Raw genomic sequence first — 20,968 nt, 5'->3', positions numbered from 1 at the left:
TTCCATGAGCCCCCATAATTCGGTGTAAACATCTTTTTTCAGTCCTTCACTTTTTAATGGAACTTACAGATGGCTCCTCATATTGGATAAAAGTAGAACTGATGGTTTCTGGTCAATAGACGCCAGTAAGAATTCAGCATAGGAGATAAAGGGAGAGAGGTAAAAAGACAGTGCTTGTATATGTAGGATGGTCTTAGTATAGAAATATTGTCTCATTTCCTTTATCCTGCTTATTCCAGGTAAATTTGTAAAATTGCAAAAAATTAAGAAAACTGCATGATTGTGTTTGTAAATATTGAGTCTTTAATTTGCAACCAACATAAAAGTTTTGAGCTGCAAATTTTATACCTTTTAAACTATTCCTAAAAGTGTTTACTTATGCAAGTATAAACATTAAATTATAGAATTGAAGTTTTTGCATGCTGTCTTCAACATTACAGTAACCAGAATTAGATCTTTTCCTTCCTGTTACAAAAATGTTTCATTTTAACGGGAGTTACTTCTTGAAAGGTTATTTTAAAAACTTATAGCTAGGTAAGAAGCATTTATTATTAGGTGGTATTCTTGCATGTGTGTGTTTAACTTAGAAGTTGAAGAAAATACTTTTTAAATATCTTTTAAGTCCAACATGTATACAATAGTCAGGCAAGCTTAAAACTTTTTCATTTCTTTCAGATAAAGCATCACCAAGAAGGTTGCCCAGGAAGCGGGCACAGAAGAGATCGGTGGGATCTGATGAGTAAATGTTCCTTTGTGCGACCGTTCAGTCTTTACTTAACCTGCCCTAATGTTTTTCGGCCTGATGGGAATTAGTGCAGCGAAGCCATATCACCACAGAAGGCACCTGCTACTTCTGTGTGGACTGAGCAATCAGAGTCTGTGGCGATAATATTGCTGAAAGTGCACTGCATTCATTTTTCTGAAGTAACAAATTTGGTTTTTTTAAAACCATTAAAATCTATGTGTGTGCGTGTGAATGTATGTGAGCAGTTGGTCTTAACCAGAATCGTTGTTGAACTCCTTGAATGCCTTTAGAATACTCAGCATAATGCTGTTGTCTCGTCCTTATTGACATTTTCTGATATTCCCTCCCCACCAAACTCAGTGACTATTTGCCCAGTATGATCATAGATGTCATTCTTTAGACTGTTTTAAAGAAAATAATGTATTTCTTCTTCAGAATAGTTCACATCCCCATTGATGGCACCAGATAGCATTCTGTTGTCATTGTGGCTGTTTCACAAGTAGTATTCTAAAGGCGCAGGCAGGAGTAGCTACTTTTTAGCAATAGGGTTGTTTTGGTATTTTGCTGCTGTTTACTATAATGCGCACATTCAGAAAACGTCGCAAATGAGCTCAAGGAATTTGGGGACCTTTAGCAACAAAATTGTGAAACATGAAAATTCAGCTCACTTTGATATCTAAAACTCAACCCCATCCTCCTTTTTTAACAAAAGGAAAATAGTACCTGTGCAGACTGAGTGGTGTTGTCCATCGTTGTTCTGGTTTTGACCCAGAGGATAGCTCTGAAATGATGGCAGACCTACGCAGTGTTTTTTTAAAGAGACAAGTTTTCTCTCCCTGTTAGAAACCTTGCTTTTAAAAAATCGCAGTGGTCTACAGACTAAGCAGAATGTCAAGTTACAAGGCTAAAGATATATTCCAACTAATTCTAATCTAGAAAGGCAATGACTTTGATTTTTTTTGTTGTTGTTGTTAACTAATTGTTTTTATCTAATCCTTTGGGTATTTCAGTTGTGGCATGAACTTTTTTTAGTTCATCTGAAAAATTCTAAAAATGTAAGCACTTAAGATCCTCAGAACCAGAATTAAATTGAACTCCATAAAATCCTCTTAGAGTTATACTCTTGCTGTGGGTGGTAAATTGTTTACTCTGAATAAAGGATTAAGTAAAATAGTAAGAACAAAGAAGAGGGAAAAACCCTCTGTCTTTAAGCCATATTCTCTCACATATATTTTTAAGGAAATGTGTCTGTTGAATTCCTGACCTGTTTATTCTCCTTCTCCCTGTAATCCCCACCTATCTGAGCCAGAGCCAGTGACGATAGAATAGAAATTATTCCACGGTTCTTAATCACTTTGCAAGGAGGGGCTGAGACGTCAAATTACCTATATTGACATTGCTAGACTGTTAACTGTCTATACCCGTATATGAAGTGTTTGAGTTTTTAACTGGGCTCTGTGATCAGTGGTTCATTTTGAAAAAGCTTTTTGAGCTGTAAGAAATTGCATGGCTTGTTTAATGCAATGTGAGACCCTCCACTTTCTCAAGGAATGTATTCTAAAATATTTTTGTAGATGTCCAAATTGGTGAAACTACTAGGATGTGATGCAGAAAAAAAAAAAAAGAGACGTATATAATTACAAAATGTAAATGGCCTCTAGAGAGTTTTATTGACTACCTGGTAGCAAGCAGGCAATGGCCAAGCCACACTGAGTTACAGCCACCAGCCCCTCTCCTCTGTGAGCCTTACGTGGCAGCCCTTCCACCTCTGAGGCTCAGACCAGTGCCTCAGACATGTAGAATTTATCACCTCTCTCATTCTCTTTTTTTTTTTTTTTTAAGTATAGATTGGGAACAGTTGAAAACTCTTAAATCTACAGATGCCGGGAGTCTACTGTAGCATCAATAAGTAGTTAGCAGAAACTAACTCCATAATGAATGGAATTTAGTTCCACACATGGTTTGTTCAAGCACACTTATAAGTAGCCTGTTTTTTAATGACTTTTTAAAATGTAAATATTTGAATGAATTTTTTGTTTGTTTTGATATATTCTTCTGCTATACCAACCATGGTTTCAGAATTCATCTTTTGAGCGGGTTGGTTTCATAATCTGTAAAATGAACCTAAGGATCTTGTGTATCATACGTGTCTCTCTGATATGTGAGGATAATGTGTTCATAAAGCATGGATCTGTCCTGGTTGTGTAGCTTCATTACTCACGGTGGTCTGTCTTACACAGCAAGTGGCTTTTAAGACTGGTCCTGCCCCCTCGTACTGTCTCAGGAGGGGGAATGGGAAAAAATGGGACCTCAAACTTAGAAACCTAAGGAAACGTAGAAATCAGAAGGAAAGGAACATTAAATTGACTTTAATGAGATCTTTTATCTTAAATTCAGAAAATAAGGACTTTGATAGGAGGGAAAGGCAAATTTAATCCTTACAGAAAATATTTAAAAGCAGGTGCCTAAAAGGCCTATTTGCAGTGAAGTAAACTGAAATTGTATTTTGGCTCTTGGGGAAAGGACGGACAGTGATGTGCACTGAAGCCTTTAAGTGGTTTGTGTTATTTTAGTGGCACAGTAAATGAATGTAATAATATGCAAGGCCCCTTATAGCGTTCATCTTTTCTAGTACAGTGATCTCCATACCCTTGGTATAAAGGAAAATGTTCCTGGTTAGTGCGTTTGAATAGTGAAATAATTTAAGTAATTTACCACAGCTTTGGGTGGCATCATTTATAGCTGTAGAGCTAAAATCAGTGTATTTGCTCTACTTTTATTGAATAAAACCCTGCTTTGAACCACTGTCCCTGATGTAGTGAAGAGCAGCCTGGCACAAATAAGACCCCTGTTACTAGAACAAGTGGAAGATTAGGTTTGGCTGCTAGGGTGGTCTGTGTGTCTATAAGAACATCATCCTTAGAGGATATTAGGAAGGACAAACAAAACTTAAGAACTAGCTTAAAAACATGTGGGTAATAATTTCTTGAGGACTTTTTAATGAACTTTAATAGTATTTGTGTGTTTTTCATTTACACAAAAGCGTGGACTTTACAGTAATTACATCATCTTAATTTCTGGGGCTGATTTTTTCTTTTTTAGATTTTAGAATTCTTCAGGAATATAGCTCTTAGGTTTGGGTACCATTGAACTGCTCTTAGAAAGCAGTGAGAAGGGAACTCATTTATTAAACATCAGCTTTGTGTGCTCTGTGTCATGGCCCTTTCCATTCATTATCCCATAAACCTTCACAACAACCCACTGAAGGAAGGTGATACGGTTCTTCTTTTATAGATGGATAACAAAACCTGCTGAGTTTCAGGCGCTTGCTCAAGGTGACACATCAAATATGGAGTCAGGGCTTATTCTGAAACTCACATGTTCTTTCCCCTGCACCGTGTTTCAGGTGGAAGTTTTATAGAATTAAGCATTTGAGCAGTTCATTAATACTTTCTGTTCCAGAATCCAGCAACCAGAAAGCTCAGATAACCTCAGTACTGAATGTACTGCATGTTTACTCTACCAAACCCAAACCAAACCCAGTGCTGTTGAGCACTGCCAACCCTTTGGTTAGCAGCCGTAGCACTTAACCACTACGCCACCAGGGTTTCCATTTACTGTACAGTAGCATATAAATACCAGTTTACCCCCACCCACCCAAACCAAGCCCACTGCCATCGAGTCAATTCTGTAGGTCAGAGTAGAACTGCCCCATAGCGTGTCCAAGGCTGTAAATCTTTACAGAAGAAGGCTGCCACATCGTTCTCCCATGGAGCAGCTGGTGGGTTTGAACCACCAACCTTCTGGTTCGCAGCCAAGCGCTTTAACCACTGCACCACCAGGGTTCTTTCAGTTAACCCCACAACACTATCAAACCCCATTATTGAACTACCATAAGTTGATTTGTGTGTTAATGTTTATGGTATGAATATTTAGTTATTTGACATTTGATATTTTGTTTTTGTTACGTGATTATTCAGTTATCCATAGTACACTGTTTAATCTCTATTAATGACAGTTCTTTATATGTCCCATTGACTAATAGAATCACGGTCTTTAAAAACATTTTCTTCAAGGTAGATTTAATAGGTTAATTAGGTTTTTGAGTTTTTAAAGAGTTGAAGGATTCGTCTGTATGTCAGAGATGGGTGTTCGCCCTTGGATTATATAAGCCCATAGTGGTAGAGCTGGGATTACAGGTAAGTCTTCTGTCTCGTCTTCATATTTGAATGGATGTCTAGCTCTCAGGAAGACTAGACATCCATTCAAATATGGCTTTCTCTCAGGCATAATGGGGCCTGAGAAAATTCAGTACCCCTAGAAAACAAAGTCCATAAATCACAAAGATGATTTGACCGTGCCTCCCATTGTCCCCCTAGTGTCCCTTATGCTGATTTCTGTCATGGCAGTTGTGACAATCTGACACCTTGTATACATGTCTGTCTCCCTCTGCTAGCCTGGGAGCTCTATGTCTTTTATCCCCAGCTTACAGTACATGATCGTAATGTGGAAACCCATTGCTGTTTTTTAAAGAAAGAAATGTGGGCAGGTTTTCATTTGCCATTATTCCATGTGATTGGTGTGGTTCAGAAATATTCCTGGTGCTAACCCAGTGTTGTTGGCACTCTGCCCTGCCCAGTTTGTAAGCCTGTGAGGTTGGACAGTAGTCTAGCATGCTAGCCTGGAAGTCTGGAGACCTCTGGGCACTACTGACAGTGACCTTTGGAAGGCAGCTAATCTCCAGTCTTTGTGCGTTGTTTGTAAATGAGTGATAGTGGAGATGTCAGTCCTAAATTGTCCAATTTTGTTACCTGCACACCCTTAATAAAGTGTTACTGATTCTTCCTTTCAAATCTAATTGTTTACATAGCAAAAGGAAACAACTAAGGGATAGCGTGGACTCTGGTGTCTTCAAATCCCAGCTCCCTCTTAGTTGGAGGCAAGTTACATGACCTAACTGTGCTTCGGTTTGGGGGCCTGCTTCACAGGGTTGTTACCCATTCTGTCGAGTCGATTCCAACTCAGTGACCCTGTAGGACAGAGTAGAACTGCCCCATAGGGCATAGGATTGTTAGGATTTAGTATGTGTAATGTGCTCAGAACGTTGCCTGCACACAGCAAGTGGTTGCTGTTACTGTGGTAAAGTACCATAGTGTAAGAACGTGAATGTGATAACATGCTGCTTGTTATCCCATGGAGCACAAGGGGGAGGAGTGTATACGGTCCTTTTGGGACTTCATTGTGGAAAAGTAGTTGAATTCTACTGAATATGCAAGCTAAGTAGTGTTTTTTTAACTAAAGAATACAAGTTTTAAGATGGGTATGTAAGATGGCTGGCACTGGATTTAATAATGAAGTGTGACCAGAGTCATCAGGCCAGCAGGGTCATTTTTGTAAGAAACCTGTTAGAGCCTGCACACCCAGTTGGGAACAGTCTTTCAGGACACTTGACAAGGCCACTCATTTCCCAATGACGCCATTGCTGTCCACAGCGTTTTTGAAACTCACCTCAGAATTTTAGCACCAAACCATGAGCAACCCAAGGCAAATTGGTCCTATTTCTGCATAGTTAGGTTTTTTTTTGAGAAATCGTACCAGTCTGATCACCCATCTTGGTCACATTTGTCAAAATAGGTGTTTAAGGAGAAAAGGAGTTTGAGAAATGCTTCAGTCGAGAGTAGTGTCGGACTCAGCAGATTTGTGTCAGGCGTCTGCTCTGTGCTCTTTCACATACAGTCTCACTGGGTCCTGACAGCTGCCCTGCACCACCCCGTTGTCAGTAATGAAGCAGCCTCGGGGAGCCCAGAGTCACCTGACTCCTCAGATTGGGTCCCTTGCTATTTCCAGCTCTATTGGAATAAGGTCTATTAAGTGCTCTGACAGGGAGCACCTTCACATTTATACTCAAAATACAGTCACAGCACTTAGGGGTTGCCTGGTATTTTATATCCTGGTGCTCTGCATATTTCTTTAATGCAGTCAGAAGTCAAGCTCACCCTGGATAATGGCTCTTTCAAGAGGACACCTGGGTTAAAGCAGTTGGGTCCTCAGTACATAAGAGAACAAGATTTCATCCCCCTTGAACTCTGCTGCCAAGTAGTTACTCATTAGAGTTGCATGTGTTTCAAGTTTGGCCCTACAGTCTGATGGCACTCTTTATAGTCTCTGTTCAGTGGAACGTAAGCTCTTAAGCAGTCTGCAGATAAACGGGCATGTTTTATCTTGACTTTTTCCTTACTTGAATTCCACCTGAAAAAATACATACCCAGCATAAACTAAAGGCCCCTGCCTAGAAGTGTCCTGATTGCAGGAAGCATCAGTAAGAATCTGTCACCCACTGATGACTACGATGGCCTAATAGGTCTGGTTTCCAGGACTAACCCTGCGTGTGGGGCTCTTGGTCGCGTCTGCACAGTGAGAGGTATGCTGTGCTGACTGTGGTCTGGCCCAGGAGCTCAGCGCTGTGGCTGTCTTTGTGGTTGACCCTCTCATTCGCTGTCACCAGTTCCTGCCTCTTTCAGATTCCTGAGAGACTTCTCTCCAGATTTGTACCTCCTTTCCCATCGTCCTCTCCTTCTCTGGTTCTTTCTGTTGGTGCTCACCTGTAAGAAACCTTCGTGTTTGAATCTTCTGCAGGATCCTTTTGCCTCTAGCTGCGTTCCTGTGTTTGCTTGTTTTTCCTTTGTCAAAATAGCTGCTGTGCTATGGCTTCCTTTTCTTTACCAGGCTTTCGATCTTTTAAATTTTCTTCAGTTTAGCTTCTGTCTCCAAAAGCCTGCTCTCCCAGGATCCAGTGGCTCAGTATAGACTTGCCAGAGCCGCCTTCAGTGTTGGTGCCCAGGCCCTGTACATTTAACACTCTTGACCACCAGCCTGAAATCCCTCTGTGCTTCTCAGACCCTGTTCTTACCTGCTTGTCTCTTGCTAACAAGCCCCACACTCATGAGGCTCCTGACTCATTGCTCCTCTCTGAAGACTTGGGAGAAGAAGTAATCTTAGTGTCATTCTAACGGCCTGTGGTTCATCTTCACTTCTCCTTTTTATTGTAACCCCAAACTCAGCATCTAAGATGTTTGTTTCCCTCCGTAAAGCTCCCCCATCTAACTTCCTGTTGCTGCTGAGTAACATGACTCCCGTTTGTCCACGCTTGAATCCTGAAGGGCCCCTGGAACAGCGCTCTGCGCGGAGGTATTTGATGAGCACTTACTGATTCTAGCTCTGCCGTGAATGACGATTCACTTCTCTCCACTCCTCACATCAAAATCTGAGAATTTACAGAACCTTGACAAAATCGGATTTCTCGTGCAGGAGGTAATTAGGGGTGAGTGTGGTAGGGGCAAAATACCTCTGGTTCAAAATATTTTTCTTTTCCCTAATTGACTGCAGAGAAATTTGGGTTTGCTGTTTTAATTCTGGTGCCTGCACAGTGGAAGTGTGATTTCCGGCCATGGGTTTCAGTCACGTTCGTTAACGACGAAACTTTTTTCTGCAGTGTGAGATTTTATCTGGTGACTATGAGAATGCTATTTGGCTGTCTTGGGGTTGACTAATGAGCGTCGGGGTAGTGAATTCATAAAACCCCTGTGCAGCTGTGAAGAATGTCCCCACTCTGTGAATATCCAGTATAGTGAACCCAAGGTGTACCTGAGCACTTTTCTTCCTCGGTTGTTTCCATCATCTGACCTACCGCTTAAACTGGTCCAGGACACTTGCTGTCCTGGCAGATCCATCTTATGTATGCCTTAATTACAGCTGATCTTGAAAGTACTTACATGTGATATGAAATGTTCCCTAACGTGCCAGTGCCATATTACTGCTAGGTCTTGAAGATGAGAACCGTAAAGTGAATATAAAAAATTAAGTGGATAAACAAGAAAAGGAAAAATGAAAAGCCACAATTTTGATCTTAATTGCCCCTGGAAGTTGGAAAGAAGTTCAAACATTTTTTCTGCATATAAAATTTGGACAATTCAAATTTTGAAGTGTGTTTTAAAATAAAGGCAATTTAAGACAAATTTTGCATGTCTGGCAGTTAGCTAGTTTACTTTTCAGATAATGGTCATAAGACACCTCTCCTTCCCTGCAAACACACAGCCTGTGGAGAGTTTGGGTTTCCAGTGGTGGCGTAGACTGGATAACCTGAAAGCTTACACTGCTTTAAGCAAGCAGAGATGGCTCTTCGATTTCACTTCCTTGGTCTTCACTCAATGAGTCAGTCACAGCTGGAGCTTCCTTCTCTTTAGGGTTTTATTTTGAGCGGCAGAATTAAATGTGTTCTATCAAGTAACTTTTGGTTAAGGGCTGTGCAAACTTGGGAGATTTAATCTTTGTGACTATGTAATGTTTTCAATTTTTTTGGCTGAAAGGAAAAAATGCTTTGAAGAATCAAAACAATATCTAATGCAGTAAGAACCAGTGTTTTCATTTCTTCTCTACAGTGCTTCAGACTCTCAGTGTTAAGTAAATTTCAGATTCATCTGAAGTCTAAATGGAAATGCTAAAATGCTGAAGCAGTTTTTATGCTAGGGTGGTGGAATTTTTATTTTTCCCTTTTCAAAATGTTTGTAATGTGCTTACATTACTTTTATAATGAAAGAAATAAATGCAAGTGTTAAATTTACCTGAGACTCCTACAATGAGCATAATAATCACAGTGGCGAGATAGCTTTTCTGTAGCCCAGGAAGAGAATGAGCCAGTTTTTTTAAGACTTAGGTGTATCGTCCCTCTACATACTTAAAGTCAACACAGATGATGACAGCGAAGCCTTTGGGCCAGAACTCGAAGGGACTTTGTTTTCCCCAGCCTCAAAAGTGTTCCATCTTTGACAAGGTATGGTCACCACTTTCCTGTTGCTCTCTATTTTGTGGAAAATACCTGTGTTCTCCTTTGACAGGCTTCTACCTTACATAGGTTCCGGCTTTCACAGGCTTTACTGTAATAGAAAACGCTTAAAAGTATTTTTCCTTTAAAGGAGCACAAACTCCCTGTTTGTTGTTATGAAAGTAGTGAACTTCCCGTATCTACTGTGTGGTTGATGGGAGGCCGGTGTTGAGCGTATTGTATGCTCCTGGTCCTTATCCACACAGCAGCCCCATGATTCATTTTAAACATAAATCAATCATGCCTTACTTCTTCTGGCTTCTGACTGCACTCAGGTGAGAATTGAGACTGCCTGTGTGGCCCTCAGAATCTGCCCTCACCTGCCTCTTGCCCTTTGTCCTTGCACTGACCTCCTGGCCTTGCCTCACCCACCCAGCCACCTTGCTGATGCCCCAGCCTGCCAGTGCCTTTCAGCATCAGGACCTCTGCAGCAGCTCCCTCCGCCCACCACCCACAGCCCCTGGGCAGCAATTTGAGCCTTTCCGACCTGTTCACCTCATCCTGAGCTGCCTGCTGCACCACCAGGACCTGAAATGACCCTGTTCCATCACCTGTCACCCCTTTTGTAATGTAAGCTTCACAACAGCAAGACTTGCGTTTCAGTCACCATATCACCAAGTCTTAACACAGCGCCTGGCACATGGTAGGTGTTTAATGAATAGGATTATCAGCACGACCATATGGTGAAGTAGGCCATCCCCACTGTGCATGTGAGGAAATTGAATACAAAGATGATGAATAACATGGTCAAACCCACTCAGCTGTTAAGTGGCCAAGCTGAGGTTCAGATCGCGCCTTCTGTTTGTTTCCAGAGCCTGCTGTGGTTAGGTTGCCACCATCCTAACATGGGGATTCTCCAGGTCAGTCTCCTGATCACCATTCACTGAAAACCAGGGGCAAACGCTTGGATCGCCCTGCTGGGGTTTCACAAACAGGAGCCTCCGGTGGGGAGCTTCCAGGCTTCCGGGGCAGACTGCTCCGTGAGGGTTCTATAGAAGAATGAGAGGGTGCAAACTGCAGGTAGACCAGGAAGCATTTACCAAACAAAAGCCAAAGAAACGGGCAGCCGAGTGCACAGGACTTAGGTGAAGTGAAATGGGAGGGCTATCACAGCTGTAGCTTCAGCTTGAAAAGTTCCTAAATTGTGAGTGAATCTTAACCTTCAGTGTTTTCCCCTGAAATTTATGACAAGCTTCCAGATTATACCAAGTTGGAACAACTAAATAGACCATCGCAGGCACACGAGCTGCCCACAAGAACACCAGGAGGAAAAAGACCAAGGAAAGCTATACAAGTTCAAACCCCCCTCAAAGTAGTGTTTAAAGTCAGGAGACTGGTGTCATTGGTGTCATTAGGAATTAAAAAAAAAATTATTACTAAGTTTCTTTTAAGGTAATGATTTGTACTTTCTTCTGTGTCCTTGGTTTCATAATTTTAAATCAGTAATACTCCTTTTCTGCAAGAATTCTCCAAATGATATAAAAAACATTTTAAAGCATAACCAGTGTCCCCCAAAGCCCCAAACCAAACCCATGGGCAGCAAGTCGATTCCAACTCACAGTGACCCTATAGTACAGAGTAGACCGGCCTCACAGCGTTTCCAGGGCTGTAATCTTTATGGAAGCAGACTGCCACACCGTTATCCCGCGGGTTCAGACCACCAGCCTTTCCGCTAGCAGCTGAGCACTTACCCACTGCGCCTTGTGCAGTGTCCCCAACCAAAACACAACTGCAGTCGAGTCGACTTCCTTAATACTTGTCTGCATGAGTGTGTTTTGCTGCCCTCTGCTGCTCTGTGGGTAGTACAGCAGTGACAGCACGCCGTTCCCAGGGCCGCTGCTTGGCATTGCTGAAAGGTGGAGAAGGGGTGAGAAGAGGAAGAGGGTGGTGAGCTCAGAATTGCTGCCTCCTAAAGTAAACTGCCAGCTCCAGCCAAAGCTACTAACCAGCTTCTGAATGCCTCTGCTCCACCTCCTGTCAAAAAAGGTGAAAAATGGTGCTTTTCACAAAACGTCAATGGAATAATCTTGGCTTTTTGTTTTTTTTTAGTTAGTCTGATGGTTTATGTCAGTAGAAGGATTCACGGTGTAAGACACCCTCTGGGTCCATGGAGAGGTAGCCGACCACGCTCAGAATGTGCTCTCTAGATGCATCTTGTCTCCCAAAAGAGAAACCGTCTGAGAGGAAAGCCAGCCAGCCACTCCACCTTCCCTACGAAGGGTCCACCCAGATGTCCTTGAGGGTTTACGTTGGGCTAGTACCTTCACTCACGGGACATCAGCGCAGCATAGTGGTTAGGAGCTGTTGAGGTCAGCCTTGTTTGAATCAAGGTTCACCCACCTAATGATTGGATAACCTTGAACAAGTCACCTAACGTTTCTCAGCCAGCTTCTTCATCTGTAAAATGGAGTTAATGTGATAGTGACTGGATTTATTAGCTAACTCATAGCCATCACTGTGGGTCAGGCGTTTTGTTGTATTTTTAAGATACTACATTTTAAAAAAAGCGAATTCCAGTGCCTAGCCCAGAAAAGTCTTTGAATTTTCATCACAAAGAGTGTTTAATTTTCCTCATTACATACAGTGTTCACTTGTCAACCTACAAAACACCACCAGCAGCAACCTTTTTTCCAGAACTGTGAAATTCTGTTTAAAAGGTGCCCTCATTTTTTTTCCTTACTTAATGGAGTCTCGTCCAAACAAAAAACCAAACCCAGTGCTGTCGTCAATTCCAACTCATAGCACCCCTAAAGGACAGATTAGAACTGCCCCATAGAATTTCCAGGGAGCACCTGGCGGATTTGAACTGCCAACCCTTTGGTTCACAACCATAAAAAATAGCACTCGTAAGAATCCTAAGAGTCATCCGGTCCAGCTTTTCAGGCCACACAGGACCTGCCATGTAAGCCCCTGTGGGCCATCTCCACCTGGCCAGGGGCCCATCCTCTGCACAGCTCCACTATTAGTTTGCTCCTTTCTTGAACCCAGATCTACTTCCTTCTTGTCTTTGCCCTAGTTCTGCTCTCAGATATTCTTAGGTAAAAATTAAATCTTTGTGTATTTGAAGAGAGCTGTCATTTCGTTGTCAAAAGTTCTTTATCCAGGTTAAGGTAAAAAGCAGTAATAACCACCTCGAGGAAAAACTGATGGGATGATGGGCATTGTCTGGCCGTTTAAAACCTTACACACTTGATTGAGTTATATAAATTAAAGGAGCCACAATGACGACTAGAGATAAATGAAAATAATTGCCGTTTTCTCCCTCCAGACTGCCCTGCTTCAACAGTGATTTCTTGCTCTCAGGCAGCATTCTCAAGCTTCACGGCCCGTAGGGTTTAGGAGGGGAGGGGCTGGCTTACAGTGCAGAGTTCCGGGCGTCACCCCTGAGATTCTGACTAGCTCCAAGGTGGGGCCCAGGAATCTGCATTTTTAGAAGCCTCACAAGCGTTTCCACAGCCACACTGCAGTCATTACTGGGGGGAAAGGGGTCCCACCTGAGGCGCTGCGTGACAGAACGATAAGGAAGCAGTCTGCACTGCTGACACCCAGGGGGCCCTCGCCAGCGCGTGTGGGGATACAGTGGCCCGCTGGCTCCCAGCAGGCCTCCTTTTCCTTGTTCAGAAGTGGGACTGTGTCACGTGTCCCCTGCCTTCTATTTCTTACCCTATTGTCCCATGCCCGAGGGGCCCACGGCTGAAACTGATGCCCTTTTCCTGATCCAGGCACTTGACACATTTTACTTACATTAACTCATTTAGTTCTCAGGGCAACCAACCCTATTCTAGATAGGTTTCAATATCATTTTATAGTTAAGGAAACTGAGGTATAGAAAGTAGAAGTACCTTGCCCAAGGTCACCCAGCTAGTAAGAGAAAGCCCCAGAATTTGGATCCAGGCAGCTTGACTCCAGGGCTCATGCTCATCTGCTCTACTGTAAGCCCTGGATCTCTCCCGGAGCACCAAGCCATCCAGCCAAACCCCCCACGGGCATCTTCACCCTGATGTCCCAAAGGCACCTGAGACCCAACATGTGAATTATCAGTTTCCTAAACCACCTTCTCCTTCAGCATTTCTGTCTCAGTGCCATCACTGCCCACAGGGAACCATCATCCTCTGAACCATTTCTTCCGTGTAGTCTTTTCCAGCCCTGTTGCCCCTGCCCTACTGCTGGACCTCATCGTGAATGTAAGCAAGCTGTGAGCTCAGTTCCTGGCATGTTTAAGCATTGACAACTGCCACTTGTCACCACGGACTGGTGTTGCCTGAAGTGCCACAACAACTGACTGAGTCTCGCAGCTGCCATTCTAGTCCCTTCAAGCCCACCATCCATGACTGCTGCTGGGATCCTTGCGAAGTGGGGTTCTGAGCCTGGTGTCCTCGCTCGGTGATCATGTCAGCGGTTCCCACAGCCTGCAGGATGAGACCAGAACCTGGAATCTTTGCCTGTTTTTGGCCTGAGCTCTCCCTAGCCCTCCTCCAGGTGCACTGCATGTTCCCTGCACATGCCATGCTGGTTCCCTCTGCACCTCTGTCTCTCCCTAGATGGAGACCCTGGTCCAGGATTCAGTCCGGTATCATTCATTGTGTTTAGCCAACACGTCTGTGTTTAGTCTCCTTTTCTCTGAAACACCTCCTCTTGAAGAGTGCAGGCTGGCTGTTTTTCAGGCTGTCTCCTGATTGGCTCTTATGTGCTCTTTCCTCCTGATCACGTTCAGCTCATGTCCTTTGGGCAGGACAGGCACAGAAGGGACACTGCCCTTCCTAGTGCCTCATCTCGAGAGTCACATGCTGTTGGTTTGTCCCATTACTGGTGATGTTCACTTCTGTTACTCAGTAAAACCAAAAATCCATTGCCGTCGAGTCGATTCCGACTCATAGCAACCCTAGTAAAAAAAAAAAAAAAAAACACCACTGCCATTGAATCGATTCTGACTCATAGCGATCCAATATAGGACAGAGTAAAACTGCCTCATAAGGTTTCCAAGGAATGCCTGGTGAATTTGAACTGCAGACCTCCTGGTTAGCAGCCATAGCTCTTGACCACTATGCCACCAGGGTTTCCATTACTTGGTAAAGGTGTGGCCTTATTTATTTTTTAAGCCTTGCAAGCGCTCTCAGATTCCGAGGTGTCTACAGGCTAGGTCAGGTGTCTTTATTCCAAGAATACCCCCGTAGAGTGCTTCATTCCACTGGTGTCATCAGCGGGACTGGGCTTTTCCTCCCCTACTCCTCTGTACGTTCCATGAGAACAAGGACGACATCATGCTCACCCTGGGAGCCACAGCTCCCAGTCAAAGTCATGGCACACAGTTGGCACTTAATAAATATTAGTTGAGTGAATGAAAGAATGAATGAGAATATGGGGAAGCTGATTCAATTACAAAGCAAATACCTCCAATTCTTTGCAGATGAATCTTTGTCTTTGATTTCTCTGCTTTTTTTCATGGAGCATGACTAGTTTTTTGCATTTCTTCTTAAGCCAGATTCTCACCAAAAGCCTGAAGGTCTGACTAAATCCCAATACGGAGGCGCAGAAGCTGTCTTTCCTTTGGGAAGCACAGAATGGACCAATATTATAAACTTTGAACCCCAATCCTAGACTTTTCCATTTGTTTCTCTGTGGGAGAAAGTGAAGGGGGATTCTCTGGGTCTTTTATAGTATGAAATATTTGTACTCAAAAGAGTAGCATAAAGAGTCCTTTATAATAAGACCTTGGAAGAAAGACCTGGCTCCCAATTCCAAAAAAATGAGCCATTGAGAACCTTGTGAAGCACAGTTGTACTCGACACCATGGGGTCACCATTAGAGTCAGTTTGAAGGCAACTGGGCCCTCAGCCCTGCAGCCTCTGTCCAGCTGTGCCCTCCACACCCTGGTGGGGAACCGACTCAGAGGTCCTGAAGGATCACTGTCTCCTTTGTTTTTCAGACGCAGCAGGAGGAGGGAGGCACACTGAGGCTGCTTGCAGACCTCTCCCGTGGCTCTGCCAGCTTAAAGTCTCCAGGTGCAGGGACTGCACCTTCCAGCCACAGGCACTACAGGAAGCACCCTGGACTTGCGGTTTGTGGAGACTCAGCCATCTTTCTGCACCATTTTGCTATTTGTGACACACAGGACAGCCCAGGCCCACTTGACTGGATCCTCACCTGGGTCACTGTAACGTCACTGCTGGGAATGGCTTTGTACCCAGGGCGTCCAGGCTTGTGACTAACAGCTCCTGTGCTGTTTCTGCATGGAGACTTAGCCAGTCAGTAGTCTGTGCCTGTGGGTGCCTGCCAGTGAGTCCCGGTGGACTGGGTGACCCATGCTGTAGGCCCATTCGGTTCAGCTTGCTCTTAGCCCGTTACATCAGTCATGAGGGAGGCTGGGAGACAAAGGGCTCAGTGTGAAGGAAGCTAGCTAACCCTGTGACGTGTCGGTTACCATACTCACCAGAGCAGGTTCCACTTCCATCTTGGGGCAATGTTCAGAGATGAGTGTCCTTGGGGGCTGGGTAGGGAGGGGCCTCCAAAGGGCGGGGCAGAGGAAACAATCACCGGAAACCTAGGTGGAGGCCGAGCTTGGGGCCCAAGCTGAGTAATGCTTCGTGTGAACACAAGTTATCATGCCTTGTAGGTGAGTGGGCGCCCTCCACACAGGGCTCTCCTGAGGCTGAGTTTCTGTGTATTGGTGTTCATGGGGGGCTCCACAGGGCTCTTTCCTGTGCTGACATGAATTGAGTTGAATTGAAATAAATTGAAATGCCTACAAACAAGGACTAATCTCTTGCTGAGTTCCAGGCCCTGGAGAACCAGAGATGCATAGGACAGTCCCTGTCTTCACAATAGCTGGGCCTACGACTTGGGCCGGAGGGGGGGAGGTGGGTGCAGGGTAGTGGTGGTTCAGTGGTAGATTTCTTGCCTTCTATGCGGGAGACCCGAGTTCGATGCCCAGCCAGCACAGCCACCACCATGAGGCTTGCATGTTGCTGTGATGTTAAGCAGGTTTCAGCAGAGTTTCCAGACAGGTGGACTAGGGACAAGGGCCTGGTGATCTGCTTCTGAGTGAGAACCCTATGGATCACAACGTCAACCTACAATGGATCACAGGAATGGCACAGGTTGGGGTAGATTTTTGTTCTGTGGTGTGGGATCTCCAGGCCAACTTGATGGCAGGTAGCAACAATTGACTATAATATTGTGGACTTGAGCAAAAACAAATATGAGCTTGGCAGGGCGGGAATGGGGAGGAAAGAAAAGAGAGGCTTCAAGAGGAGGTGATCTCTGAGCTGAGCCTCGAAGTATGGAATAGGGATTTGAGAGAGAGAGGTAAAGTCAAGAAGGACGTTATAGACCCAGGAAGTGGCAGGCACAAAGATATACATGTTTGAGGAATAGAGAAGGCGATGAAGCAGATCACAGATACCTGGCTGACAGATGAAAGGGGTGACGTGTAGCCTCACAGTCACATGTGACAGAGGGCAGCTCAGAATGGGCCTGAGAGCCACACAGCAGATTCACCCGGGACCGCTCCGCCATCCACTGAATCAGAATTGCAAGGCGTGCGCCCAAGAATATGCATTTTAAAACAGCCCCTACAGGTGAATTCAATGTGTGAGACCCACCGTTGGAATAGCATGGAGCCACTGAATGATTTTTCAGGTGGGGAGTGCGTGATTCTCACACTTCCATGCACAGCAGAACCACCAGGAGGACTTGTTAAACCACAGGCTTCTGAGCCCCACGCCCAGAGATTGTGATTCAGTGGGTCCCAGTAGGACCTGAGAATCTGCATTGCTAATAAGCTCCCAGACAGGTGATGCTGCTGGTACAGGTGATTCTGAGGAGACTGATGGGAGATTTTGAGGACTCCAACCAGACTGAAGAAAGCCCCACTGGCTCTTTGCCACTGAGGAACCAGGACAGTCATGCTATTCAGAGCACTCAGATCTGACCAGATAACCCTTTCTTATCTGTACCCGCACCCTGGGTTCGAACTGTCTGAGACAGGAGTATGGTGCCCTGGGCGTGTGGTCCCTGTCCCGTGCTCGCTGAGCTAAGCGGACCAAGCCTGAGCCAAGCTGCCCAGCGGGCACAGCCAGGGCCTTGTGGGGTTCTCGAATCCACCAGGCAGGCCCTTGCAGAGGTCCATGTAGCAGACTCCCGAGGCCACATAGAAACATTTCCAGGGATCCATGGCACTGCCTAGATTCCTGCAACCAAGGGCTATGCCTGCCATCCCCTGGGTCTGGAGGGTTTTATTAGCAGCCTGTACTGAATTGAAAGGAGTCCTGGTGGCACAATGGCTAAGTACTCAGCTGCTAAGTGAAAGGTTGGTGTTTCAAACCCACTCAGTGGCTCCATGGGAGAAAGACTGGTAGTCTGCTCCCGTAAAGATTTCAGCATAGAAAACCTGATGGGGCAGTCCTGCGCCATTGCTTGGGGTTGCTATGAATTGAAATTCACTCAACGGCACCTGACAATGACAACATAACTGAAGTAAGGCTCCACTTGAAATTACAAGTCTTTTCTTACTATTTGGCTGTCTCCCGTGAGTAAAGAGCTGAGCACTGTGCTTAAGCCCAAAGACACGACCATGCCAATTCCCAAGTCCCAACTTGCAGCTCCGTCTCCTGGGACTGTTCATGGCATCAGTTCTATATCAGGCAAGGTCCAATCAGTAGAGAGGAAATCACACATTAATTTGAACAAGGAAAGTGTGATATAACTACAATGAGATTAGAATAATGAGGGATTGGCTAGTAAGAAGTAAAACTATAACCAAACCCGAGTTGCCGTTGAGTCGATTCTGATTCACAGTGACCCTATAGGACAGAGTAGAACTGCCCCATGGGGTTTACAAGGAACTGCTGGTGGATTCAAATTTGCTGATCTTTTGGTTAGCAGCCGAGCTCTTAACCGCTGCATCACCAGGGCTCCAGTAAGAAGTAAAGAGAACTCTAAATATGACAGATAGAAGGAGCAGCCGCTACCCTCTGAAACAGCACACTCAAGGAAGAGTTCTCCCTCCCGTCCCTCCCACCAGGGCTGAGGTCCAGGCCTCGCTTGAGAGAGCACTGCTGTGTCCGCTGAGGGCTGAGACGTTGCTGTGGGCTGCACTGTGGCTTGCCAGGGTAAGCTGTTCACAGGGAAGCATCTTCCTGGAGGAACTCCACTATAAACTGGATAAGAGGGAGTATCGGAGGAAGCTGCTGGTTGCTGCTAACCCCTGTGGACTGCAGGAGCCTGAACCTGATGCTGGGGAAGCTGCCTGCACGGCAAGAGTCAGCCAAGTGAGCACACAGGAAGCAGGAAGGAAAACCTCTTCCTCGTGCAGTGTCTCTCTAGCGCCATCTGCTGACAACATTTGACACGACAGCCGACAAAGGAAAAATACTTAAAGGGCCCAGATCAGTTTTCACAGAGCAGGCAATGAAGGGTAAATTTGGAGCTGAGCAGCACTAAATTGATAAATGGTACAATCCTCAGATCTGATTTGGTTCTTGAGAGAAGAGTCCAGGATTAGGGGTTTCTCAAACCTATTCTTTGATCACAGGACTGGAATTGAAAGGGGACTTAAGAGCACTGAATGACTTGACCAAGGCCATACGGCTACTGACAATTATGGGGTGGAGAGAAGGACATCTAAACCCTGCTCTCTCTACTGCCTCACTCTGTCCTTCACAGGGCTTTTGCCATTAAAGCGGGCAAGACCAGTAGCATCCATTTTACAGATAGGCACCCAGACCAAGGTTGAAAAATTTTGCTTAAATTAATGAACATTCCCATCCAAAGAGAACTTAAGTCACGGGGTGGTGTTCTTGCCCCGGGAAATTTTCTGCCTTCCAAAAAAATACTTTGGGTTCTATAAAAACATTTTAAATGCTAAGAAAAGGCAGTGTGAGCAGTGCAGCCTTGTATATACCCCACTTGACATTGTAGGGGCCCAGGAAATATTTGTTGACTTGATTTATAACATCACCTGGCACAGACCTGGGAACTACTGCGTTTTCCTCTTGTGGATATGAAGATAACCGTCTTCATAGTAATGATAGTAACAGTCCCTAACTAGCCTGTATTCAGAGCTTCCTGTGAACCCAACACTGCTATGTACTTGACAAGCAGAAGTTCATGAGATATTCTTTCTTTTCCACTTTTTATGTTGTTAATTGCCATTGAGTCACCTCCGATTCACGGCAACCTTGTGTATAACAGAACGAAACATTGCTTGGTCCTGCGCCATCTTGATTGTTGGTATGTTTGTGTCCATTGTTGTGGCTATATTCTTTTCCACTATCACTACAGTAAATTAGCTTGTCAGTTAGTGGATCAGGTACACACAGAATATCAAACCAGGGCAGTATTTCCTTCACTGTTAGCTTAGAATATAGACGTGGTTAAGGGCTCTGAATGATCTAAGAATCATCTCCCAAGTTTAGCCTACACTTTCTTAGAGGAACGGCTTAATACCTCATGATCCCGTTAATTTTCTCTTCAGATAAATATGTAATATTTGCAGCCTTTGAACTCTTGAAAAGTATGTGAATCCCCTTTGTTTTTTAGAATTTTATTCTTGGTGAGCCTCATTCCAGTATCAATAAAAAATGGAACTCAGGGGCCAGAATTTCCCAGCCATCACCAATGTTGTAGTATGATGACGTGTAGAAGACTCTTGTTTAACAACTTTGGGACTTAAAACGGACTGACGATTCTCATCAACAAGTGTTCCTTGCACACGCACTGGGTGTGAGGAATTTCTTGACTCCCACTGACAGTTCTGACGTGGGAAGAAGAAGCGCTTATATTACCTAACGTAGAGGTAAAGAAGTAGAGGTGAAGGAGTATTCCCTCAGGAGTCAGTGACCAATTCTTAGAGGCTTGACAGGGACCAATACTAGGAGCCACCGACAGAGAGACCCAGCACCAGACCTTACAGTAAGCTTGCCCACACCCCCAAACTGCAGTACAGCATTCCCTACTTCTGGTTTTCTGCTGTTGCCTCGGAGAGAATGAAAACTTCACACCTGACAGGTAGCCCTGGCAGACGATAATTTTGTATAACGTGGTGAAGCATTTAAATAGGCCAAGTTATAGACTGACTAAAGAAATACAGGAAAGGAAACAACCCGAATAAGAAACGAGAAGGGCCACATCACAACAGACCCAACTGAAATTAAAAGAATCATATCAGATTATTATGAAAAATTGTACTCTAACAAATTTGCAAACCTAGAAGAAATGGATGAATTCCTGGAAAAACACTACCTACCAAAACTAAGTCAGAAGTAGAACAACTAAATAGACCCATAACAAAAAAAAAAGATTGAAACGGTAATCAAAAAACTCCCAACAAAAAAAAGCCCTGG

General features: G+C 44.4%; 1 protein-coding gene across 2 annotated transcripts in view; it reads left to right on the top strand.

Moving 5' to 3' along the window:
- SSR1 (signal sequence receptor subunit 1) overlaps positions 1 to 16,393 on the top strand; it is a 36,658-nt gene extending 20,265 nt beyond the window's left edge. Inside the window, exons 8-9 of one of the 2 annotated variants that reach the window (XM_049883153.1) lie at positions 676 to 739; positions 15,553 to 16,393. In XM_049883153.1, the coding sequence (XP_049739110.1) occupies positions 676 to 739; positions 15,553 to 15,580 (92 nt within the window). In that variant the 3' untranslated portion in view covers positions 15,581 to 16,393. Of the gene's footprint in view, positions 1 to 675; positions 9,366 to 15,552 lie in introns of those variants that run through there. The other variant, XM_049883162.1, reaches the window with a different exon arrangement.
- Positions 16,394 to 20,968: the final 4,575 nt, after the last annotated feature.

Source organism: Elephas maximus, chromosome 1 (assembly GCF_024166365.1).
Source record: "Elephas maximus indicus isolate mEleMax1 chromosome 1, mEleMax1 primary haplotype, whole genome shotgun sequence".
NCBI lineage: Eukaryota > Metazoa > Chordata > Mammalia > Proboscidea > Elephantidae > Elephas > Elephas maximus.
This window is presented reverse-complemented; position numbering and strand designations above follow the sequence as displayed.